Source organism: Balaenoptera physalus (assembly GCF_965194825.1).
Source record: "Balaenoptera physalus genome assembly, chromosome: 7".
Taxonomy (NCBI): domain Eukaryota; kingdom Metazoa; phylum Chordata; class Mammalia; order Artiodactyla; family Balaenopteridae; genus Balaenoptera; species Balaenoptera physalus.
In genome coordinates this window covers 108,510,716-108,534,323 of record NC_138886.1, presented here as the reverse complement: position 1 = coordinate 108,534,323, position 23,608 = coordinate 108,510,716, and the positions used below count along the sequence as shown (strand labels likewise).

The following is a 23,608-nucleotide window of genomic DNA, read 5'->3' as shown; positions in this document are numbered from 1 at the left end:
GGGTCATAAGGAGACTCAGAGTAATTTGCCCGAGGGGGTGTCCAGTGAAGGGTTTTCAGCTCAGGACAGGCTGGTGTATTGGCTGGTCGTGGGGTCTTCCTAGTTCCTCTAATAAGGATAATAATCGGCTTTACTGAGTGCTTACTACATGCCAGGCAGCTCTGCTCTTAGCCTCTTAAGCTTCACAACACTAGGAAGCAGCGGTCTATTTCAGAGTTAAGGGAATGAAGTCAGAGAGGGATGATAAATCTCGGAAGTGGATGGGACTTCCCTGGCGGTCCAGTGGTTAAGACTCCCCGCTTCCACTGCAGGGGGCACGGATTCGATCCCTGGTCGGGGAACTAAGATCCCACATGCCGTGCGGCGTGGCCAAAAAAAAAAAAACACCTAGGAAGTGGCAGATCCAGGATCCAAACCCAGGTCTCCAGCGACAGGGTCCACACTCCTTAAGAGTGTAGACTCACTACCTCTTTCCTTTCAAGCCAAGGAGAGAGGTGGCTTCCAAGCCAGGAGACAGGGGTCCCAGCCCCAGCTCTTCTTCCAGATCCCTAGGGTCAGTGTAGGCTGCGTCCCTCCCTGGGCCCGTCCTGGCCGCCTCCGGTCAGAGCCCCCGGTCCACCAGGAGGGTGAGTGCTGGAGGCGAGCTGCCCGGCTGGGCGGGTGAGCATGGTGGTGATTCCCACCCCCAGCGGCCCTCAGACACGGCCCAGACCTTCCTGTTTGCAGAGGGTGGGATGGGGGCATGCAGGGTGGTCCCCATCTTCTAAACAGTTTGGAGAAGTCCCTCCAGCTGGCCAGCTCCTTTCCTGGAGACACCTTCTCAGCTTTTCCTTCCAACTGGAGCCAAGAAAAGCAAATCCCCTCCCCTGACAGGCCTCCTACCTGCTGGACCCTCCAGAGCGCCCAGCCTGTCATAGGTCTGAATCCAGTCCCGGGAGCCGGAAGGCTGCCGTGAGCCCCGCCCGGAGCAGGATGGGGTGCCTGAGGCCAGGCAACACGTGGCTTGTTCAGAGGGCATTTGAAAGCCACCTCCTCAACTGCGGATGGACCGGAGTCCTCTTCTGGCTTTTGAGGAAGGATCTCAGATCTCAGATCTGTTTTGGCAGCTGGGCCGCACATGATCCTCTCACGAGCTGGGTTTGAAAACCCCCTCCCTGCTCCTCCTACTCTGTGTCTGTGGCTTTGCTTTTTCAAATGCGGGCAGGAAAAAGGCTGCTAAGTCTGGGAGGCTTCCAAGGTGGTGGGAGGTGAGTAGTAGTCTCAGCCCAGATGGGAGATGATTAGCAGACACTGGAAACCAGCTCCTGGTCCAGCCCTCTCGCTGGAGATGGTATAGAGGGGCGGGGCTGGGGGATGGGAGGGCGGCTAGGCTAAAACCTTCTCCGTCTCAGCTTGTATCTGACGTGGTATGTTAGTCCCTGGGACGCAGCTGACATTTGGGCCCCAAAAGAGAAAAGCGTGTTGGGGAGAGTTTCCGTGCTTCGGTGGTGCTGTTAGGGGTTGAGATGGTAGCTGGTGGGAGGAAGCTGTTAGGGAAAAACGGGGCGTCCCAGGGCATGTGGGGTCCTCAGAGGTCACCCCGCCCAAGCCCTCAGGCTGCACAGGAGGAGACCCAGGCCTGAAGGGCAGTGGAGTCGGGGGTCACAAAGCCACTCCTGCCAGAGATGCAGGGCAGCCCAGGGAGAGCTCTCCACACTGCTGCCTCCACCCTCAGACCTGCTCCTGCTTTGCTCCACCCTAGAGGCGGGGCCTGGCCACACTGCACAGGCCGCCACCACCGGCGGGCTGGTAAGTCTGAGAGCTGGGGCAGCACTGGCCTGGACACAGGGGTATCTGTGAGCCCTGCTCAGAGACTGAGGACAACAGAGGCCTGGGAGCCAGAGTAAGGGCCACACCCTGCACGGTCCCTGCATCTGGGCCTTCTGGTAGCATCTTTCCCCACCTCCCTTTCACCTTTCCTGCAGCAGCCTGTCTGTCACTGCTGTTGCTGACCACACCCCCAAGGCAGGTGAGGTGGCCTCCCAGGGAGGCCCTTCACCCCAGGAAGGAAATTGTTCTCAAAGTACATCTATCTGGGGTGGGGTTAGTAACCTCCAGGCATCCACCAGGCCCCTAAGGGACTTTGCAGCCTTGGAAATTCACCTGGGCAGCATCTATGGCCTCTCCACCCTGCCTTCCTCTGCTAACCTGCAGGTCTGGTGGCCTTAGAATTATCCCCAAGGCCGGGACTGCAGCTCTTCATCAGAACCTCTGCTGGCCATCCAGCCTTGACCCCCACCCCCGGCCAAGTCAGAAGAGTCTGGCGGGGTTGCCTGCAGGTCCCCCGGAGGCCTCTGCCCTCACAGGCTCTCCCCAGAGGGAAGTCAGGGGCTCCCACCAAGGGCTGCTTTGCCATGGGCTGACTTCTATGCTGGACTGGGAAGCCGTGCATATACCTCGAAATTGATAAACCTGAAGCTTCAGGGCCCCATCCCTGGGGCCAGGAACATTTTGTAGTCATTTTCTCTTTCTTAAAGCAGGATCGCAATATTGTTATTGATTTATTGATACGAGCTTACTGAGCAGAGATTCTGCATCTAATGTTGCATCCTGCGAGTTAGGAAGAACTCTAAGGCTTTGGTGAGTTGGCTGAAGCAGGGACCAAAAGGAGGCCCTCCACAGCAAATTATAGAAATGCCGGATCCACTTTGGTTTCATGTAGAGAAAGGGGTTCAGAGGCTTGGGGAGACTGGAATGTTGGAGTGGATTTGACATCTAAAAGACCTACTCTCCCACCCGAGAGGGTCCAGAAGACAGACTTCTCACCATGACTGTGAGGAATGTTTGTGAGGGGAGCCCTGGCGTTCTTAAGAGCTCCCTGATTGCTCTTCTCTGTCAGCCAGACCTCTGGGTGGGAGCTACAGTCACCACAGGTTGGGAAACCTAAATGCAATGGGGGTAATTGGATCGGGGGTGGCAGGGGCCAAGTGACAGCATTCAACGCCAAAAGCAAGGTGGGCGTGGCTACCGAATGGCCAGCAGATCAGAATGCTCTGACTCCTGCAGACCTGTGGTATTGACCAGTTGATCTAGTTGGCTGGATCGTGGTGTTCCTAGAAGTGAAATAGGAAGCCTCCTCAATTCCATTCTTTGGGCGGGGGGCACACTGTGAGTCTTGTGGAATTTTATTTCCCCGGCCAGGGATTGAACCCTGGCCCTCGGCAGTGAGAGCACGGAGTCCTAACCACTGGACTGCCAGGGAATTCCCTACTCAATTCTTGATCTGTAAAAGCAGAAAAGTTCTAGGTCAAGAGAACAAAAATCTAACCTGAATCATAAAAACAGGCCCGGCCTCTCAATCAATATCCAGACTTGAGCCAGTTTACAGACCCAGAAGCCCTTGAATGAAGAGGAGGCCAGGTCCCCTTGAAGAAGGACTGTGGCATACTGCCAAAAATGCATACCGTTAATCATTGGCCCAGCCTTCTCCAAAGGAGAAGATCACTGTATGTTGGGCACAAGGAAATAATCAGAACTTTCAGGAACCACTGGACACGGGCTCTGAACTGACACTGATTCCAGGGGCCCAAACATCCCTGTGGCCCACAGTCAGAGTATGGACGTCGGGTGATCAATGGAGTTTAGGCTCAGGTCTACTCATAGTGAGCCCAGTGGGGCCCTGAACCCATCCGGTGGCTATTTCCCTAGGTCCAGAATGCACAATTGGAACAGACATAGTCACATAGCAGGCAGAATCTCTACGAAGTCTGGCTTCCTCCTTAGCTGGGGGAGAGCCAGGAGGACTTCTCATTTTTTAGTTGAATCAGTTCAGCTCAGTGTTCTTCTAGCCACCCAGCCATCGGGCTAGATACCTCTTTCTTAAGTAGGCTTCCCGCTTGGCCAACGGCTGTCCTGTAACTCCAGTCACCCACCAATCAGCAGGCCTGGAGTGGGCTGTCCACGCATCCTCCCCAGCGCCTCATATATCTGCATCCCCGTATCTGCGTCCCGGGGGGCCTGTGGGAGTGAATCATGGGGGCGGGGTGGGCTCTGGTGGTGGAAGCCTGTGGAGGATCACGGGCAAGTTCCTGTGAGCTGATGTAAGAGGGCAGTGGGGCTGTCTGGGGACAGAGGAGCAGCTCTGTGTCTGCCGAGGGTGCTTCGCTCTATATTAAGAGCTCAGTACATCTGTTCCTGGGAGAAGCTGGTGGTCATGGAAAGCTGGGAGCTAGAAGATGTTCCGGTCCAGTGGGATCTGCCCACTCCTTGTGCAGCTGACATCCCCTGGGTGTATTTGCTCGCCCGATGGTAGGGGTGTCATAGCAAGCTGTAACCTCCCTCCACCGAGCGCGTTCTCCAGTCTGATGTGGGAGTGTCATGGGAAAGAAGCTGGAGGCTGTGTTTCCAAGTGCAGGGGCCTTCCAGGGAGTGGGGAGGGGCAGTGGCTCTTGGAATTATTAACAGTCCTCCTGTGTAGTCCTGTGCTCTGTCTGTAGCTATGTTGAGCACACATCCTGAATTTTCCAAGACAGTCCTTTTTTCAAAAAGAAAAATTGGTGGGGGGGGACCTCTCCGTGTGGCTTGCGGGATCTTAGTTCCCTAACCAGGGATTGAACCTGGGCCACGGCAGTGAAAGCACCAAGTCCTAACCACTGGACCGCCAGGGAACTCCCAAGATAGTCCTTTTTTTTTTTTTCAAAGATTCTGTGTCATTGCACCCACAGGTACAGTAGAATTACTACCAGTAGCAATTTTTGATTAAGGAAAGATATCAGCGGCATCTGTAGGGTTTTTCCTTCCTCTCTGTTCATATCCCATTCACTCTGAGACAAAGCAGAAACTTCCAGGCCTGCTGGACCAGCAGGGACAGGACCCTGCTTCTGCCCATCTGGGGCCAACTTGCCCTGGGCGGCCCCTCCTCTGAGCAGTCCGGCAGTGATGCTGTCCGGCTCTCCCTGGCATCTCACTGGATTCCACCAATCAGGGATGAGCACATAGACCCCAAAGACCTGGGAAAGCATGAGAGGACAGGATGTCCTCCCCGCCCTCCTCCTTTTCGAATCCCGCCATCATTCAAGGCCCAGTTCAAACCTACTCTTCCTTGAAGTCGTCCACCATCTCTCTTCTCTCATCTTTCTTTTTTTCCTTTAACCAGTACAGTTTTTATTTATTTATTTTACAGACACTTAGGTAGCCCTTCCAAGTGCTGGGCACTGTGGTTAAGCTCTTTATAAGAATTAACTCATTTAACTATCCTAACAATCTGATGAGGTAGATCCCATTGCTACATCTGATCTGGAGATGGGGAAACTGAGGCACAGTGACCTTTCTGTTAACCAATTCATTACTTACTGGTTGGTTATCATTTTAGAAAAAACTTTGACTCACCTTGATCCATATTCTGCCTTCCAAAAAAAAAAAACATAAAAACACACAACACAGGCTAAGAGCTTACCTAGGATATGGTATGGAGATAACCTCAGCCTCACGGACTCCTGGGTGAAGAATTTTTTTTAAAGGATAAAGATGGTAATTTAATAATGATAAAGGAGTTACCTCATCAAGAGGACATAACAATCTGAAATGTTTATTCACCAAATAACAGATCTTCAAAATACATGAAGTAAAAACTGACAGAACTGCAAGGAGAAATAGACAAATCCACAATTATAGCTGGTGATTTCAGTTCTACTCTCTCAATAATTTATAGAACAAGTAAGGATATAGAAGACTTGAACGACACTATCACCCAATTTGACCTATTTGGCTTTTAGAGAACACCCCATTCAACGACAGCACTATGCAAGTACACATTAAAACAAAACATAACCTAGCTAGAACATAAAATATGCCTGGACCATAAATTATGTCTCAATAAATTTAAAATGATTCAAGTCATACAAAGCATATTCTGTGAACATGATGGAATTATGTTAGAAATCAATAACAGAAAGATATCTAGAAAATTCCCAAGTACTGGAAACTGTATAGCCAGTTCTAAATAACCCTTCTGTCATAAAAGTAATCAAAAGGTAAATTAAAAAGTATTTTGGCCTGAATTAAAATGAAAACACAGTATCTCAAAATATGTGGAATATAGCTAAAGTAGTACTTAGAGGGAAATTTATGCGCCTATATCGGAAAAGAAGAAAGGTATCAAATCAATGACATCAGCTTTCACTCTAAGAAACTAGAAAAAGAAGAGCAGATCAAACTGGGTGAAGATTTGATGTGGTCTGTGGCTGAGTTTCATCACCATTATAATTTCCATGACGAAACCAAGTCTACTTTGATTCAGCAGAGGGGGTAATTTAAGTCTGTTCTCATTGCTTCTCATTGGATTCACATCTTTAATTTTGTCTATCAATGGGAGAGAGTTTTACACTCAACTCGTCCTGCTCATTGACAAAGGGAAATAAAGGCAGGGAAACAAAGGGAAACAAGACAGCATGTTGAAGATATCTGAAGAGTTTGGGTGACCAACCATGTTGATTGCCCAGGACTGAGGGGTTTCCTGGGACCAGGGGTCCCATCTCTTTTATTTATTTATTTATTTATTTATTTATTTATTTATTTATTTATCTATCTATCTATCTACTGAAGTATAGTTGATTTACAAAATTGTGTTAGTTTCAGGTATACAACAAAGTGGTTCAGTTATATATATATTCTTTTACATATATTTATATATAACTTTTCTTCATATATACATATAAAACTGAAGATTATTTTCCATTATAGGTTATTACAACATATTGAATATAGTTCCCTGTGCTATACAGTAGGTCCTTGTTCTTTATCTACTTTATATATAGTCGTGTGTATCTGTTAATCCCAAATCGTAATTTATCCCTCCCCCCCTTTCCCCTTTAGTAACCATAAGTTTGTTTTCTATGTCTGCTGAGTCTGTTTCTGTTTTGTATATGAGTTCATTTGTATTATTTTTTTAGATTCCACATATAAGTGATACCATATAATATTGGGTTGGCCAAAAATTTCGTTTGGGTTTTTCCATAACATCTTGTCTTTCTCTGTCTGACTTACTTCACTTAGTGTGATAGTCTCTAGGTCCATCCATGTTGCTGCAAATGGCAATATTTCATTCTTTTTTTATAGCTCATATTCCATTGTATTTGTCTCTCTTAGATCCCTTTCTGCATTTTGTATTTGTAGGCTTTAGTATTATCTCACTACACTCAGTCCCTTGTCTTCTAGAATGTGAGCTTCCTGGGGGCAGGAGGCCACCACTGCCCTTCCGGGTCCTGCTCCCCAGTGCCCAGCACGGGCCCAGCATGACCAAGGGCTCAGTGAGTGCTGGCAGATGCACCCTGCAGAGCTCTGTCTGGAGTAGGACTGAACCCCAAGAGCAGGGGCCGTGCCTCTCTGGTTCCACCACCAGATCCCCAGCAGCTGGCACAATGGCTGACCCCGGGCAGGGGTCCAATGCCCACTTGTGGAAGAGGGAGGGGTGGGCACCATGATGCCTTGGTCACCTGCCCCATCTTACCTTCTGCAGAATGTTTGCCGCCCGCAAGAAGCAGCGCTATTGGCCATTCTCCATGGAGTGCACAGGCACGGAGGCCCACATCTCCAGCTGCAAGCTGGGCCCTCAGGTGTCGCTGGACCCCGTAAAGAATGTCACCTGTGAGAATGGGCTGCCGGCCGTGGTGAGTTGTGTGCCTGGCCAGGTCTTCAGCCCTGATGGACCCTCAAGATTCCGGAAAGCCTACAAGCCAGAGGTGAGGATGGGGCAGGTGATTTGGCCACTTGGCACCTGAGGGGGAGGGCTGGTGGTTAAGGGAGCAGAGAGGGACCCCCAAGAGAGAGCAAGGAAATGCAGACCACTTTTCTAGAGGGCAGGAAGGCAGAGGACACCTGTCAGGGCCAGCCTCTCCGATAGATGCCACCTCTAGGGTGTGACAAGAAGCTGAGCCCCTGCCCCTAATCATTAGCACCAGCATGAAGGGTGGGAGTGGCCACCTGGGGCTCCTGCACAATTCCCAGAGGAATCAAGCATCCTGGACCCTTTGGAAACACAATCCAACCGTCAAAAGCACGTGAGATCAGCAACTTTCCAACAAGTTTTGGTTTATTCTGCAATAGAAAGGGTAACAATTTTTAAACGCTGTCACCGTGATAGTAAATGGAAACGTGCCATCACCACGTCTGTGTTATCTGTACCCGTTATCACGTTATACGTTTGTGAACCAGCCAGTGTGTGTGCGTGTGGGTGTATTCAAGAGATGTCAGTGTACGTCTGTTCACGTCAATTACATCCCCACTTCAACTGACTGATTCCTTAGGACAAGCGAACTATCCCAACCATTGGCAGCCTTGACACTTCCTCTGAAGACGAGAAAGTGCACTCTTCTGTCTTCCCTTGAAAATCATTAGGCAGCTTTTCTATTTCCTAAGCTCCTCTTCTCATATATCCACAAAAGGTCTCTGTGATTTGCATACTCTGGAAACTGCTAATACGGGCCGGTGGGTGGGAAGAGCGCCTGGGAAGAGGAGAGGGATGGGTAGGAAAGAGAGCTAATCACTTAGTAGGGATTGATTCCCTGTATCAGACGAAACCTAATTACTTGGGAATCGGTCCCCTGGGCCAGGACAGGTTCCAAGTCAGTTCTGATCGCATTAAGGGTAAGATGATAGAGTAAACTCTGATGGGGGCAGATGGTGTGTCAGGCGGGTCCGGGTGAGGCGGGGGGGTGGAGTGGAGGGCAGGAGTCGCAACCCCTCCCCAAGCCGAGGCAGCCTCATTCTGTGTCTACTGTCCCTTCTCCATGTCTCTCCCCCTATCTACTCCCTCTGCCCTCTCCAATCTCTCCTCTCCGTCAACATCTAATGACCTGCTCTTGGGCAGGGGCTGATAACACTCATCCAGTGGAAACGAGAAACCCAGGCAGGAGCCGATAAGCCACACTGGGTGCCCCCTCCCAGGCTGGGGTGGCATATTTGGACAAAAGAAGAACCCTTAAACAAAAGGAGTTAAGTGAACACAGCAAGCCCAGGCATCAACCTGAGGGTGTGGGAACTCTCTGGGGTGTCTTCCTGGCACTTCCGGCCGGCAGCCAGCCCTGTCCCCCTCCATCCCCACCAGGGCCACCAAGCTGCACAGACCTGACCACACATCACACGTGTGCAGCCAGGCCACACAGGCACGCCTGCAGCCCCTCACTGCCCGCCTCTGCCGCGTGACTTGACAGCCACATCCTTTCTACAGCCTCAGCCTGAGCCTCTGAGCTTTCCTCATGTGTCATCCAGAATACCAGGCCCTACTGTTTTGGAATTCCTCTTACTGTGTGGTTGAAAGCAAGGGAATCAAGTTCATACCAAACCAATTCAAAAAAAAAGAGCAAGCAAGGCTTACATCACATTTTCCCTTGGTTTCTTTCTTTCCTCCAGGGCCAGCTGACTCTGCCTGGCCTCTGCCAGATAGGGTAGGGTTATCTGGGACTCTGCCTTACGCTTGAGTCACGGATGGTCCGCTCCATGGGAAGGGGACCCTGGCATCCAGCTAGAGAGCTTGGGAAAGGAAATGGGGGAAGGGAGAGGTCACAGTTCTACAACTATCAGGGGCTGGGGCCAGCAGTTGTATTTGTCATGTTTTCTAAAGCTAGACTAAAGTTTCTTGAAGCCAGTGTGGGTTTTGCACCCCTCCCTGTCCCTCTTTTCTTCTCCCTCTCGTGCCAGGGTCTGTCCCTGAGGTCTGTAAATCTGGGTGGGGACCTTGGCTGGAGGATGGAGACACAGGCTCTTGTTTGATGCCTTGGCCCTCGAGATGACTGCTGTATGTTAATGCTTGAAAAACACCACCTCCAACCAGAGCTGCCTCGTTCAGACCATCAGTGGGTGGGATGAAGGGAGTCCGGGGCTGAGGACTGCACAGGCCAGAGTAGAACAATGACTCTGGTCTGATCCAGCACACATAGAAGGGCTGCACAGTCACGCCTTACTCCTTCTGTGTTGAATCAAATGGCATCAGCAATAACTCAGAGCCTCACAGCCTTCTGAGTTCCCCACCCCAGCACACACACACATACACACACACACACACATGCACAGAAACGGATGCAAAGCAGGGTATGTGGGCAGATGGAGTCAAACGACCCGTCTCCCATCTTGAAAGGTGTAATCCAACGGGATTAAGATGCTGGTGGAGAGTAGGTCTTACTCCTGTGCAATTAAATAAGCCCCATAAGGTGATTAAGGCTTCCAGGCTGTCAGTGAGCAAGTAGGCGTAACTAAACTATAACCACCTACTCTCTCTGCATATCTGGTGGGGCTGCATCTTCTGAAGAGTTGGGCTGATCTGGACGTGGAGTAGAATCGGGGTGGCAGGAGCTGGAGTGGTGACTGGTCATGAGCCCAGCTGCAGGACCGATGTCGGACGTAACCAGTGGGAGGCTCCCCATCCCCTTGCCACGGCCCATCTCCAAGTCTTGGCCGCCTCAGGGGGTACCCCCCCCTCACTCTCTGTCTTCTCTCTCCTGCCTCTCATCGGCCTGCACAGCAGGATCCTTGCGGTGTGGTCCGTTTAGCGCCCTGGAATCTCCCCCGGGGCTAGACCACAGCACTCTGTTACGAGCAGGATAGAATTATGATCCATTTGGAATCTGCAGACTTTGGGGGTAGAAGCTTCTTTCTGTAGCTCTGAAGCTTGAGGTTCTGGAGTGAGGGGGTGGAGGGAAGTGTTGGCATTAAGGCCCTCGAGCAAGTATGGGGTGGGGTGCTGGGCTGATGAGGGTCCCTGATGGGCTCCCCAGTGGTCCAGGACGAAAGGTCCACGAGAAGGCTGCAAAGGGAGCGCACGGCAGAGCCGACCATGCAGAGCGAGCATGCGTGCCTCCCCACCCCTCGGGGGGCGCACGCACAGATCAAGCGCTGTCAGCTCCTAGCTTGGTGCCCGGGTTTGGAGCGGGGAGGGGTTGGGAAAGGAGGGGAGTGAGCTGCACTCAGCAGGACCATGTGTCTCTTCAGCAACCCCTGGTGCGGTTGAGAGGAGGTGCCAACGTCGGGGAGGGCCGCGTGGAGGTGCTCAAGAACGGAGAATGGGGTACCGTCTGCGACGACAAGTGGGACCTGGTGTCCGCCAGCGTGGTCTGCAGAGAGCTGGGCTTCGGGAGCGCCAAAGAGGCCATAACAGGCTCCCGGCTGGGGCAAGGTAAGGCATGGGGAGGAGGTTCTGTGGCCTCTCTTCACGGAAAGTGTCACATAAGGGAGCCCAGCCGGGGCTGGCTGGCCTCATCCTTTCCAGACTCTTCTTGCTTTGCCTCCTCCCTCCAGCAGCTGCTGCTCTATTAGACAATCCCAGGCCTCTCCCCAGGCAGTTGGAGCTGGAAGGGCCTTAGGGAATACTGAGTGCCCATTTTATGGATTTGGAAGCTGAGACCCAGAGAAGGAAGTAAACGACCAAGATGAGACAACATATTAGCACCCAATGAATATTCTAATGGAGGTCTACCCAACTCCTAACCCAGTACTCCCCACAGCCCCACTGAGAAAACTGGAATTTCCAGGTCCTTCCCCCAGGAGAAGACCTCAGAATTCATGAGGCTATGGACCACCCCGGGCACAAAAGAATCCTGAATGTCATCTTACTTTTCCACCCTGAGTTAGCACCACAAACATTCTGTCCCTGCCGCCGGAGACTGGGAACAGGATGCCCTGCTCCCAGTGTCATGAGATGCTAACAAAAGAAGAGGCCTGGTTTTTATTAAGTGTCTCAAACAAATCTTTCCTTTGAGCAGAGAACAAGAGTATAGGAGGCTTTCAAGCAGGTCACCCTGTTGAGAGGAATGTTGTAAACATGACATGGCAACACAACAGATAGCTTCCCCTCCCGACCCCCATGAAGACCACTGCTCTGGGCCAGCCCTGGTCCTGCAGAGGGTGGAGTCTTTGCCCCAAACAGACTCTGCAGCCCAGCGAGCGTCCAGCCCCCCCGCCTCAGGGGGACTTTGTGTGTTGAGCAAAGGAAACCAGTCATCTGCAGGAATCTTTTCAGTGTCGACCCCCGGGGAGGCTGCTGCAGACCGGGATCTGCCGTGGTTGGGAGGGGGTGGGGAGGGAGGAGAGTGGGCTGCAGACGAGGGTGGGCTGTCCTATCCCGTGATGAGAGGATGCTTCCACACTGTCAGAAATAACACCACCGCCCCACAGAAAGGAGTATGGTGAGGTCATTGGCCACAACCTGGAGGGAATAATAGCCCAGTGGACCCGAGAGACAGTCTTGGAATCATAGATGGCGCTGCTACAGAAGAACTCAGAGGTCATCTCGTCCAACAGATGAGGAATCTGAGACTCTGGAGAGCGAGCCGGAGGTCACACCTATAGTTAGTGGCAGAGAAAGATTGAAACTCAAGTCTTCTAACTCGCAGATGTGGGCTTCTCCCTTCTACCCACCCGTCTCAGCCCGCTCACATTCAGAGTATCTCGACCTCCAATCCCTGCAAGCGTCCTGGGGTCTCCTGAAGTTTGAGGGCCTAGCGTGGGCTAGAACGTTGCTTCGTGCCAGGTCAGTGACCCCAGTGACGATCTCTCCTCCCCTGTCGTGGTGAGCTCTTTGCGGTTCCCTTGGATCTGGAATATTCCCACAGTCCATTGTACTAATTGGCTAATGTGTCGGTTTGTGGTCTCCCCAGGCCTACAGGACAAAGACCACTCATCCTGAGGAAGAAACAAGCACTGGATGACATAAACATTCCATTTATCATGGGCGTGTGCTATTTGACCTAATTATTTCACTGCCCAGAGCAGCCAAAGTTTTCCCAGGGCCCACGGGACTCTGGGAGAAAGAGACATTTGGCATTTTCAGTGCTGTCCTTGAAAGAACCATTGGATGATTTATCATCTTCTGCCACGTTGGCCAGGTCAACTCTGGTAGGCAGAAAGGGAAGAGTCCACATTTGATGTCAAGCCACCGAGCAGCCAGGGTCCATCCTCAGCCCTGCCTCTAGCTGGTGGACCAAGTGACCACACCCACAGCGAGGGTAGTGAAAGGGCAAGGGCTGAGGGGCGGGCAGTCTGCGTCCTGGTCCTGGCCCTGCCACCTACATGCTCGGTGAGCTTGAGCAACCTTCTGGGTCTCAGATCCTTCACTGGATTCACGGTGTCTGAGGTTCTGTCTGTCCAGCCTCCTGGGATTCTGAGACCTGCTCTTATCACCAGCATGGATGTTAGGTCAGAGTCAGGCACTGTGCTTTGTGTGCTGAGATCCCCTGTACACATCTGAACTCCAGCTGTCTGTTCACACACCTGGCTCCCACCATGCCTGGCTCATAGTGCTCTGGAGACATTCGTTTTATCAAGAATGAATGAATGAGGGACTTCCCTGGCAGTCCAGGGGTTAGGACTCCATGCTTCCACTGCAGGGGGCACGGGTTGGATCCCTGGTCGGGGAACTAAAAGATCCCACAAGCCTCGTGGTGTGGCCAACAACAAAAAAAAGGAATGAATGAATGAATTAGTTCCAGTTGCATAAGTAGGGTGAGCTGAACAAACACTTGGTAAAGAAGTTCCAACACTCCAGACCCACGCTGTCCAACAGACATATAATGTGAGCCACACATGTAATGTTAACATTTTCTAGTAGCCACGTAAAGAACAAATAAAAAGAAACAGGTGAAATTCATTTTAATATAAATGCTCTTGATGAGATAGTTCACAGGTAGGGTGCTGACTGTCTGAAATGCAGGCTGCGTTTTGCACTTACAGCCCATCTAGGTCTGGACTGGCCACATGCCAAGTGCTCGGCGAGGTGGCAGCTGCTGCGCTGGATGGGGCAGCTCCAGAGCAGTGCCTTTCAGACCCTTTTGCTTGAAACCGCCCATCAGAAGTACTGACAGCACATGCAAGTAAAGCCGAAACATAAGTCTCTGGAAACAATGCTTACCTTTATAACTTGCAAAACACTGTGCGTTGTCCTAGTCTATTCTACTGTGATCTTCAAAATCTGATGGCAACCTGCAGAGTTGTTTGTGGGTCCCAAGTCCATAACATTGTTCTAGCATTGGGCTTCTCCCCAACATCCTGCTCCTGCCCCAGGCCTGTGGTCACCAGGGCCAGGGTTTGCACATGGGGGACGAGCAAGGCCAAGGTGAAGGTGGGGGGAGGCATCATGACTGGGAGGAATTCAGAGGACAGTCCAGAACCCAGGAGGAGGGGAAAGCTGGAGTCAGGATGCAGCAGGTCAAACCCAGCTTGACAAAAGGAGCCAAGAGCCCAGAGACGCCACTGGACGAGGGCTGGGCTGGACACCCAGGCCAGTGTACTTCAGCGACACCTCACACCCTGCCCAACCCACCGCAGAACTGGGTGGTGTGGGGAAGAGGGTAAGAAACCCTGGTCCTCCCACCTCTGTGCTCTGCCCTGGTGTGCCACGAATGTGCATGCTTCAGGAAAGTGGGCCCTGCCCTCTGGGGCCTCATCCCCAGGTGTCTGTAGACAGCCACAGATGTCAGTTTACATAAGTTAGGCCAGAAGGAGACTAACCAGTTGTTAGTTGGAGTCTAAAGCGTGTTAGGCTCTTGCGTGAATCTTTTCTCTCCTGTCCAGTCCTGTAGTCTAGCAATCTGTACGCGTCCATTGAGTACTGTTTGGGCTGGAGCCTGGAACAGAGAATTCATTTATTCCACAAACATTTATAGTAATGGTTTCTGCTCTCCAGGGGTCATGTCAAGTGAGAGAAACAAGAAATAACCCCAGTCAAAGCGCTTTTACACTAACAAGTAGGTGATGATATATAAGAAATAATCCTGATAATAATTCTTACTATTTACTGAGTCCCTGGTAACTTGACACACTTGGTCTCATTCAGTCCTAATAATCCCAACCATGCAAGATAGATATTGTCATTGCCCTTTACAGATGAGGAAAGTGGAGTTCCTAAAGGTTCCATCACTGCCCAAGGAGACACAGGCTGCATCCACTCTCAGGCTGAGCGCCCAGCTCCATTGCCTTGTGAGCCAGGGAGGGGCGTAAAAAGTAAATGCTGCAGACGAGGGTGAGGTTGTTCAAGCTGAGCCACAAAGGAGGAAGGACTCACAGTGATCCTTGAAGGCAGGCCTCTGCTAAATGGGCAGAAAGGAGGAGGGGTTCCAGGGGGCAGGAGGCAGAGGCAGCACTCCTAGGTGAAGGGGAACATAGGCGCTTCCAACAGCTCAACTCTTTCCCAGAGCAAACTTCTGCTCTTTTCCAGCGGAGGGTTTCCTCTCCTGACTCTCCTGAATGAGCTTCAGAAACTCAGGAAGATCGTGCTGTGGGGTCAGACTGCCTGGTTTGAATACTGGTTCCTCCATCAGCCCAGTTACTTCATCTTTGGTCCCCTGTGGGGACCATTTTGTTGGGGTGATTAAATGAGTTAATATAAACAATGTGTTTAGGACAGAATCCAACACATAGTGAGTGCTCAATAAATATTAGGTACCATCTCCACCACCATAATCATCATAATCATCATCATCACCATCATCATCATCATCATCATCACCATCACCACCATCATCACCACCACCACCAACACCATCATCATTACCACCAGTACCATCATCACTGTCATCATTGCCATTATCACCATCATCACCATCATCATCATCATCACCATCACCATCACCACCATCATCACCACCACCACCAACACCACCACCATTACCACCAGTACCATCATCACTGTCATCATTGCCATTAACACCATCATCACCATCATCGCCATCATCACCATCACCATCACCACCATCATCACCACCACCAACACCATCATCATTACCACCAGTACCATCATCACTGTCATCATTGCCATTATCACCATCATCACCATCATCGCCATTATCATCGTCATCATCACCACCATCATCATCACCACCACCACCAACACCATCATCATTACCACTAGTACCATCATCACTGTCATCATTGCCATTATCACCATCATCACCATCATCATCATCATCACCATCACCACCACCATCATCATCACCACCACCACCAACACCACCACCATTACCACCAGTACCATCATCACTGTCATCATTGCCATTATCACCATCATCACCATCATCACCATCATCGCCATCATCATTACCACCACCACCAACACCATCATCATTACCACCGGTACCACCATCACTGTCATCATTGCCATTATCACCATCATCACCATCATCGCCATCATCATCGTCATCATCATCACCACCACCATCATCATCACCACCACCAACAACACCATCATCATTACCACCAGTACCATCATCACTGTCATCATTGCCATTATCACCATCATCACTATCCTCACAATCATCAAACAAGCCACTGCTCTAACTGGATACTCAAATCCAAGGTTGCTCTGTGTTTCTGAGCCCATCTTAATTCATGAGCTGTGGCCCTGCTTGCTTCATAGTCTCTGTTGGGGATCTGTATTTTGCATAGCCTTTCTGCTCTGAGTCCTTGGATATTTCCAGCCATAGTGACTGATGTGTTTTTATAAATTTTATAAAATTCCAAGGAATTGGAAGCTTCATCATTTCTGAATTTCCAAGGAAATGGAAACTTGTCTCTTACCTATTACAGTGGGTTGCTCCTAGAAGTTAATTTTTAGGCTCAGTGAGCCTAGATACCAGGTGTCTCCAGAAACCAAGAGCCAAGGGTCCCTCCTTTGGACTCCAAAGCACAGGAAGTCACCTCCATCTTTATCATTTACCACATGATATTACAGGTCTTTGTGTAAGTAAGTGTCTGCCTCCCCCAGGCACTAACTGTGAGCTTGTCATGACAGGGCCTGCCTTGATTCCTCTGTGAGTTCCCAACACCTGGCACAGAGGCTGACATCAGCAGGCACTTAGTGAAGTCAAGGACATCCATTCAGATGCTGCTTGCAACACTTCCTATTTGCCAGGCTCTTGTTGGGAATTCACAAAGCACACAGATATAGTGCCTGCCCTCGTGGGGCCTCCAACCCAGTGGGGAAGCAGACAGACGTTGAACAGGGAGGCACTTGAGTGCAGTGTGAAGCAAAGCGCTCAGTGGAGGCTACCCGAGGGGACCCAGCTTAGATGCGGCTCAGAAAGGCTGTGCCATCAAAGCTGAGCCCTGAAGGATGAGCAGGAGTTCGCTGCTGAGGAGAGGAAGGAAGAAGGTCCAGGCAGAGGGAAATGCTTGGCTCAATGAAACAGCCAAAGGGAGACTGGTGTGGCCGAGCTGGGGAGGAGCAGGCAGAGCTGAAACGCTAAGTGGAGGCCTATCCCTGTTTGGACCATCTGGGGACTGTGGATTTTACCCTGAAGTGCAGTGAGAAGCCATCACAGGGATTTAAGACAGGCGGTGACATGATTCAATGTGCATTAAAAAATCTCTTGGGCTGTGCGTGGCAAATGTTTTGGACTAAGAAAGCCGGAGGGAGACTAGAGGCTATTTCATTCGTCCTACTGGGAGATGACAGGGTTGGACTAGTGTCGTGGTGGCAGAAATGAAAAGCACCGAGATTTGGGGGGAGCGAACAGAACATGGTGAAGGATTGCTTGTCTGTGATAAAGGAGGAGGCGGTGCCTCCGGGTTCTGGTGAGAACGGCCAGGTGGATGGAGGTGCCACTCCCTGAGATGGGGATGTGCGGGCGGAAAAACAGATTGGAGAAGGCCCTCCTGCTGGAATTAGAAAGGACAAAAGCAGATGAGTCTTTCCAGAAGTTCTCCCTGAAGGGGAGGAAAGTGACAGGCCAGAGGGAGGTGTAGGGTCAGGGGAGGGTCGTTGTAAACGTGGGAGATTTTAGCACGTTTGGGTGCTGGGGGACCGACCCGAACCAGAGGGGGATGGTGAGAATCAGGAGAGAGAGGGGAACGCAGGGCAAGACAGGGTCCAAGGCGGGCTTCGAGGCAGTCAGGAGCTCCCGGAAGGAACTGGACTTGGATCCATCTTGATGGGCAAGACAGAGGAGAGGTGGGTCTGTGAGCTGAGCTGAGCTGAATGCTGGACAGACGGAATTCCCTCTCCCCAGCAGTGGGAGGTTCCCCCCTTGTCATCCCGGTGCCTGTAAGGGAAGCTTCCCACATGCACCCTAGAGGTCCTTGCTGAACGTCTTCCATCTGCCCTTACAGCTCCACTCTCCACCTTGCCCACATGGTCCAGGGTCCTGGGAGGCAAGCTTGGGTGTGGCCAGCTGAGAGCCCTGGGGGAGACTGGAGTTGGGGAGAGTGGAGGGGCCAGGTCTTTATTCTCCTTGTGGGCCACGGTGTCCCTCCACCCAGGGTAACGGCTCTTCAAAGGTGGCCTCCCCACATGGCCTTTTTGCTCTCCTGGGCCAGATATTGGCACCCTCCCTTTACTCCTGCAGGTCTGGGGGTGGCCTCTGTGCCCCAGGGTTATCAGCCCACAAGTACTGGAGTGTCCACTGTGATTTTGTGATTTCCCCACGCTCTGTCCATACCTTTATTTTTAAAATCTCTTTCTCTAACTCAGATCATCCAATTTGAGAATGCCATCTCTTTCCTGCAGGGAGCCTGACCACACAGCGACAGTCACCCCTTTCAGGTTCATCAGTGCCTGGAATGTTGTCCCGTAGTCCAACCCCTTTATTTCAGTGAGAAAACGATATTCAGAGAGGCTGAGTGAGTTGGTCAAGGTCACACAAGTTAGTAGCAACTTTTGTTTCTTCTCATGGCAGAAATGATTCCCAAGACAAGAAAAAATTCTCTCCAGGTAGAAGAGGCCTGGGTCATCGAGCTGATTATAGGAGGTGGTTGGGAGGGTTTTGAGGATGGGAGAGGCATGTTCTTATTGTCTGGAACTTTCTTTCCCATCCGAGAAGCTCTCATAGCCTGTGTGCATTTTCCATCCCCAGGGATAGGACCCATCCACCTCAACGAAATCGAGTGCACCGGGAACGAGAAGTCCATCATAGACTGCAAGTTCAATGCTGAGTCTCAGGGCTGCAACCATGAAGAAGATGCTGGTGTGAGATGTAACATCCCCGCCATGGGCTTCCAGAAAAGGGTAAGGAGCCCGGGCGCCCAGAGGGAACTGTGTTCTATTTTGGTCACTGAAGCCCCAGAAAATGTAGACCAGGTGGCCTCAGGCTAAGGCTTTCCAACAGGTGGTCGTAGAGTGCTCTGATGATGAGCTCAGAAAGTTGTCAGGCTCTGCTGCTCTCACTGGTGGTGACCGTCACCTGGCCTTGGTGGAGGAGCCAAATGAAAGGACACATGGATAAGCTCCACTGGCCTTACTGGCAAATGTTGGGGATCCACTGTGCGCCACGCCCTGCACTGGGGCTGGACATACAGGGTGATTGTAACTCAGTCCTTCCTGCGAGGGATTCAAGGTCTACAGCATCTGTGGTGCCCTTGGCAAAAGCCCTTTCCAAGAGCCCAGAGGAACCACATTACAGCAGGTCTGCAAATCACACAGATCTAAGCACAATACAGGTAGTATCTGGGGACCGAAGACTGTATTTTGGCTTCCAGAGGGAAAGAAAAGGGAACCTTTACAGCGTTATGTCCGAGGCACATCCCTCCCTTCCTGAGATGGGGTCTCTAAAAACCTGCACCGTGTCCCCTCGTGTGGGTGACCTTTCCCACAGGAGTAGCCAACAGGAAGAACTCCTCTTTGCCAGGAGGTCGTCCATCCAATCCTACAAAAAGGCCTGGTAAACCCTATTTAATGCTCTTCACTAAACCATGAATTTGGTACAGCGCTGGCACATTGAAAGAACTTCTTGAAGGCTTATTTTTAAGATGAGCAAATGCAGACACATCAGGGTACAGAATGGCTCCCCAGCCAGGTGCCTGCTCTGACAGTGATTCTTGACCTTGGCACCAGCATGTCAAAGGCACTACTGAACTGGTCAGCCACAACAGTTCACCGCCCAATGGGGCCAAAAATGTGAACCCAACAGCCCTCAGCCAAGCCAGGCATTTGCTTGGGGGTGAGAAGGAGCGTGGGCCACAGCCCCACAGCTGCAGGGAGGGCTTGCCATCTGTAATTGCTGAGCAGCATTCCAAGAAAGCCATAACAGACCTATAAAAGCTGACGTGCCAAGAGTCCCAGTATGCTGGGGCACCATTCTCTTCAGACAGATTGGACTTGGGTGGAATGGGGTTTTCAACCCAAAGGAAAGACCTAGGCCAAAGAAAGTGAAGTTTTCCAGGAGGGTTTTATGGTGGGTGGAGCTGAGCTTGCCCATGTGCCCACTCATGCCAGTGGGGGCACCACACTCCCAGCACAAACAGCCCTCACCCTTTCATGGGCCCTCCAGGCTCTAAAAGATGAGCCCAGCGCTCAAGCATAGGGCGTGGGAGAGTTTTACGCCTGGATCTGCCATTTCTATCCCCCGGGAAGGAAAAGAAGGATGTCACCTCTGAAAGAAATCCCTGTGGGCTGTATGAGCCGTCTCCCATGGCAGTGGGCCAGGCTTCTGCAGGGCCTGCCTTGGGGCTCCCAAGGGCATTGGTAACACCGCTGAGCAGAAAAATCAAGACTCCCAAGCTTTATCACTGTGTTAGTTTGCTGGGGCTGCCATAGCAAAGTACCACAGACTGGGTGGCTTGAACAGTAAAAATTTATATTCTCATAGTCTGGAGGATGGAAGTCCAAGATCAAGGTGTCCGCAGGGTTGGTTTCTCTTGAGGCCTCTCCCCTTGGCTTGCAGACGGCCACCTTCTCACTGTGTCCTCATATGGCCTTTCCTCTGTGCACACACATCCCTGGTGTCTCTTTCTCTTCTAAGGAAACCAGTCCTATTGGATTAGGGCCCATCCATATGATCTCATTTAACCTTAGTTACTTCTTGAAAGGCCCTATCTCCAAGTGAGTCACATTTGAACTGTGAGTCACATTTGAACTAACATGGGGGTTAGAGCTTCAGCATATGAATTTTTTGGAGGACACAAGTCAGTTCATAACAATCACACACTAGCTGATTCCTTAATTAATCTCTTTAAGGTTTCAGTTTCTCCTCAGAAAATAAAGAGGTGAGAGAGGTGATTCCTAGCTTCCCTTCCAGCCTGCAGTTCATTAGGAAATTGACTTTTCTATTGAATGACTAATAAAACTCAGAGGCTTGGAACCGGGTGGTTTTGTCCATCCAGCCACAGCAGAGCTGCGTTTCTTTCATTGCTGGGGTGAGACGCCGAGGCAGGGAGGCTCTGGGACTGGCAGGTGGGTTTACCAGGCGAGCTAATCCACGCAGGGGCCCTGGCACCTTTGCTGACCTCTAGCTCCCCTCTGAACTGTGAGCCTGGCCCTGACTGGGTAGCAGGACCAAGCCCACATGTGGAATGTGAGTTGTAGAATGCCCCTGCTTGCTTTCATGTTAACATCTGGGTTGTGTTACCTCGCTTCCTACCCGCCACCTCCAAAAATAGGTGTGGGACTGGTGAACCACAACGTTATCAAAACACAGGGCGGCCTCGCCATGCCCCACTGGCTGGAAGTGGGTGTTTTGTTTTCCCTATTCATGCTCAGAAAACTTCAGCTGCCTGCACTTCACTCCCTTCTTTCAAACCCCATACTGCTGCCACCGAGAATCAAAGGAATAGGAAAAAAGAAATGCCTTGGGTTGTTTTAAAAAAAACAGTGGAGGAGGATTGACCTCTCCTGACATCCTTGAAGGGTAATGAGGTGGAGAGGGTGCAGGCCAGAGGCTCCTGGCTGACCCCGAGGCCTCTTGGGGTTCCACCAATGCTGGTAGAGTCAGAGCATTGCGCCAGGCCACTTCCAGAATGGGACACCCAGGAGGGGGGCCGTGGAAATAGAGAGCTATGTCCTGGGCTGAGTTTGAACTTCATGGCTGGCCTCTTTTGTGCCCTCCAGAGTTTTCTAGAAAATGAGAAAAGGCTCCCAATGCATCTTGAGGTGCCTGGATTCCTCCTGGGGTGATGGAACCCTGCTCCCTGTTACGGAGGCTGCTCCAGGCTTGCTTAGCCTTGGATGCACGGCCACAGCTTGGAGCTTTGGGAAGTGCTTCAAGGAGAAGCCCCAGCTCCCCACTGGTGACCCCGAGTTTTCCTTGCCCCGGAGTCAGTGTGCAGGCACATTCTTCAGCCAGAGCCTCTCAGACTTCTGTTGGCTCTAGAACCTAGGACAGGAACACATGGCCAACAAACTTTGGCTGCACAGGCAGTGGTGGACAAAGGACAGGGACCCTCCCAGAGAGAGCGCTTGAGACAGGAGCCTTCACATTGAGACTTAATCTTGGGGCCCCACTGCTCTCTGGTAGTGGGACCAAGTGTGAACTGTGGGTTCTTTAGGCTCCCCCATCTTCATCTTTCACTGACCTTGGGGCAACAAAATGGGGGGCAGTGGCCTATGAAAGGGGTAGCGGAGGTAGCTATCAGCCCCCAGTGCAGTCAGTAAGACAGGGCATAGTCTGTAGGGAGATAAAAAATAATGATAAACCCAATTAAAAGTCATTCTGCGCTTTTTTTTTGAATTTTTGAATTTTATTTTATTTTTTGTACAGCAGGTTCTTATTAGTTACCCATTTTATACATATTAGTGTATATATGTCAGTCCCAATCTCCCCACCCCCCTCACCACTTCCCCCCCTTGGTGTCCATACGTTTGTTTTCTACATCTGTGCCTCTATTTCTGCCCTGCAAACCGGTTCATCTGTACCATGTTTCTGAGTTCCACATATATGCGTTAGTATACGATATTTGCTTTTCTCTTTCTGACTTACTTCATTCTGTATGACAGTCTCTAGATCCATCCACGTCTCTACAAATGACCCAATTTCGTTCCTTTTTATGGCTGTGTAATATTCCATTGTATATATGTACCACATCTTCTTTATCCATTCATCTGTCGATGGGCATGTAGGTTGCTTCCATGACCTGCCTATTGTAAATAGTGCTGCAATGAACATTGGGGTGCATGTGTCTTGCTGAATTATGGTTTCCTCTGGGTATATGCCCAGTAATGGGATTGCTGGGTCATATGGTAATTCTATTTTTAGTTTTCTAATGACCCTCCATACTGTTCTCCATAGTGGCTGTATCAATTTACATTTGCACCGACAGTGCAAGACGGTTCCCTTTTCTCCACATCCTCTCCAGCATTTGTTGTTTGTAGATTTTCTAACGATGCCCATAATAACTGGTGTGAGGTGATACCTCATTGTAGTTTTGATTTGTATTTCTCTAATAATTAGTGGTGTTGAGCATCTTTTCATGTGCTTCTTGGCCATCTGTATGTCTTCTTTAGAGAAATGTCTATTTAGGTCTTCTGCCCATTTTTTGATTGGGTTGTTTGGTTTTTTAATATTGAGCTGCATGAGCTGTTTATGTATTTTGGAGATTAATCCTTTGTCCGTTGATTCGTTTGCAAATATTTTCTCCCATTCTGAGGGTTGTCTTTTCACCTTCTTTATGGTTTCCTTTGCTTTGCAAAAGCTTTTAAGTTTCATTAGGTCCCATTTGTTTATTTTTGTTTTTACTTCCATTACTCTAGGAGGTGGATCAAAAAAGATCTTGCTGTGATTTATGTCAAAGAATGTTCTTCCTATGTTTTCCTCTAAGAGTTTTATAGTGTCCAGTCTTACATTTAGGTCTCTAATCCATTTTGAGTTTATTTTTGTGTATGGTGTTAGGGAGCGTTCTAATTTCATTCTTTTACGTGTAGCTGCCCAGTTTTCCCAGC

The 23,608-nt window shown here is 50.6% G+C and overlaps 1 protein-coding gene and 1 long non-coding RNA gene across 2 annotated transcripts in view; both read left to right on the top strand.

The window, feature by feature from the left end:
• Positions 1–23,608, top strand: part of LOXL2 (lysyl oxidase like 2) — a 104,946-nt gene that overhangs the window by 52,887 nt on the left and 28,451 nt on the right. Inside the window, exons 5-7 of the mRNA XM_082468884.1 lie at positions 7,496–7,718; positions 10,963–11,146; positions 18,813–18,964. Of these exons, the coding sequence (XP_082325010.1) occupies positions 7,496–7,718; positions 10,963–11,146; positions 18,813–18,964 (559 nt within the window). The remainder of the gene's footprint in view (positions 1–7,495; positions 7,719–10,962; positions 11,147–18,812; positions 18,965–23,608) is intronic.
• Positions 11,154–13,615, top strand: LOC309664139. The gene is made up of 2 exons (XR_014265650.1): positions 11,154–12,499; positions 12,627–13,615. It is a non-coding gene; the product is annotated as an uncharacterized lncRNA (long non-coding RNA).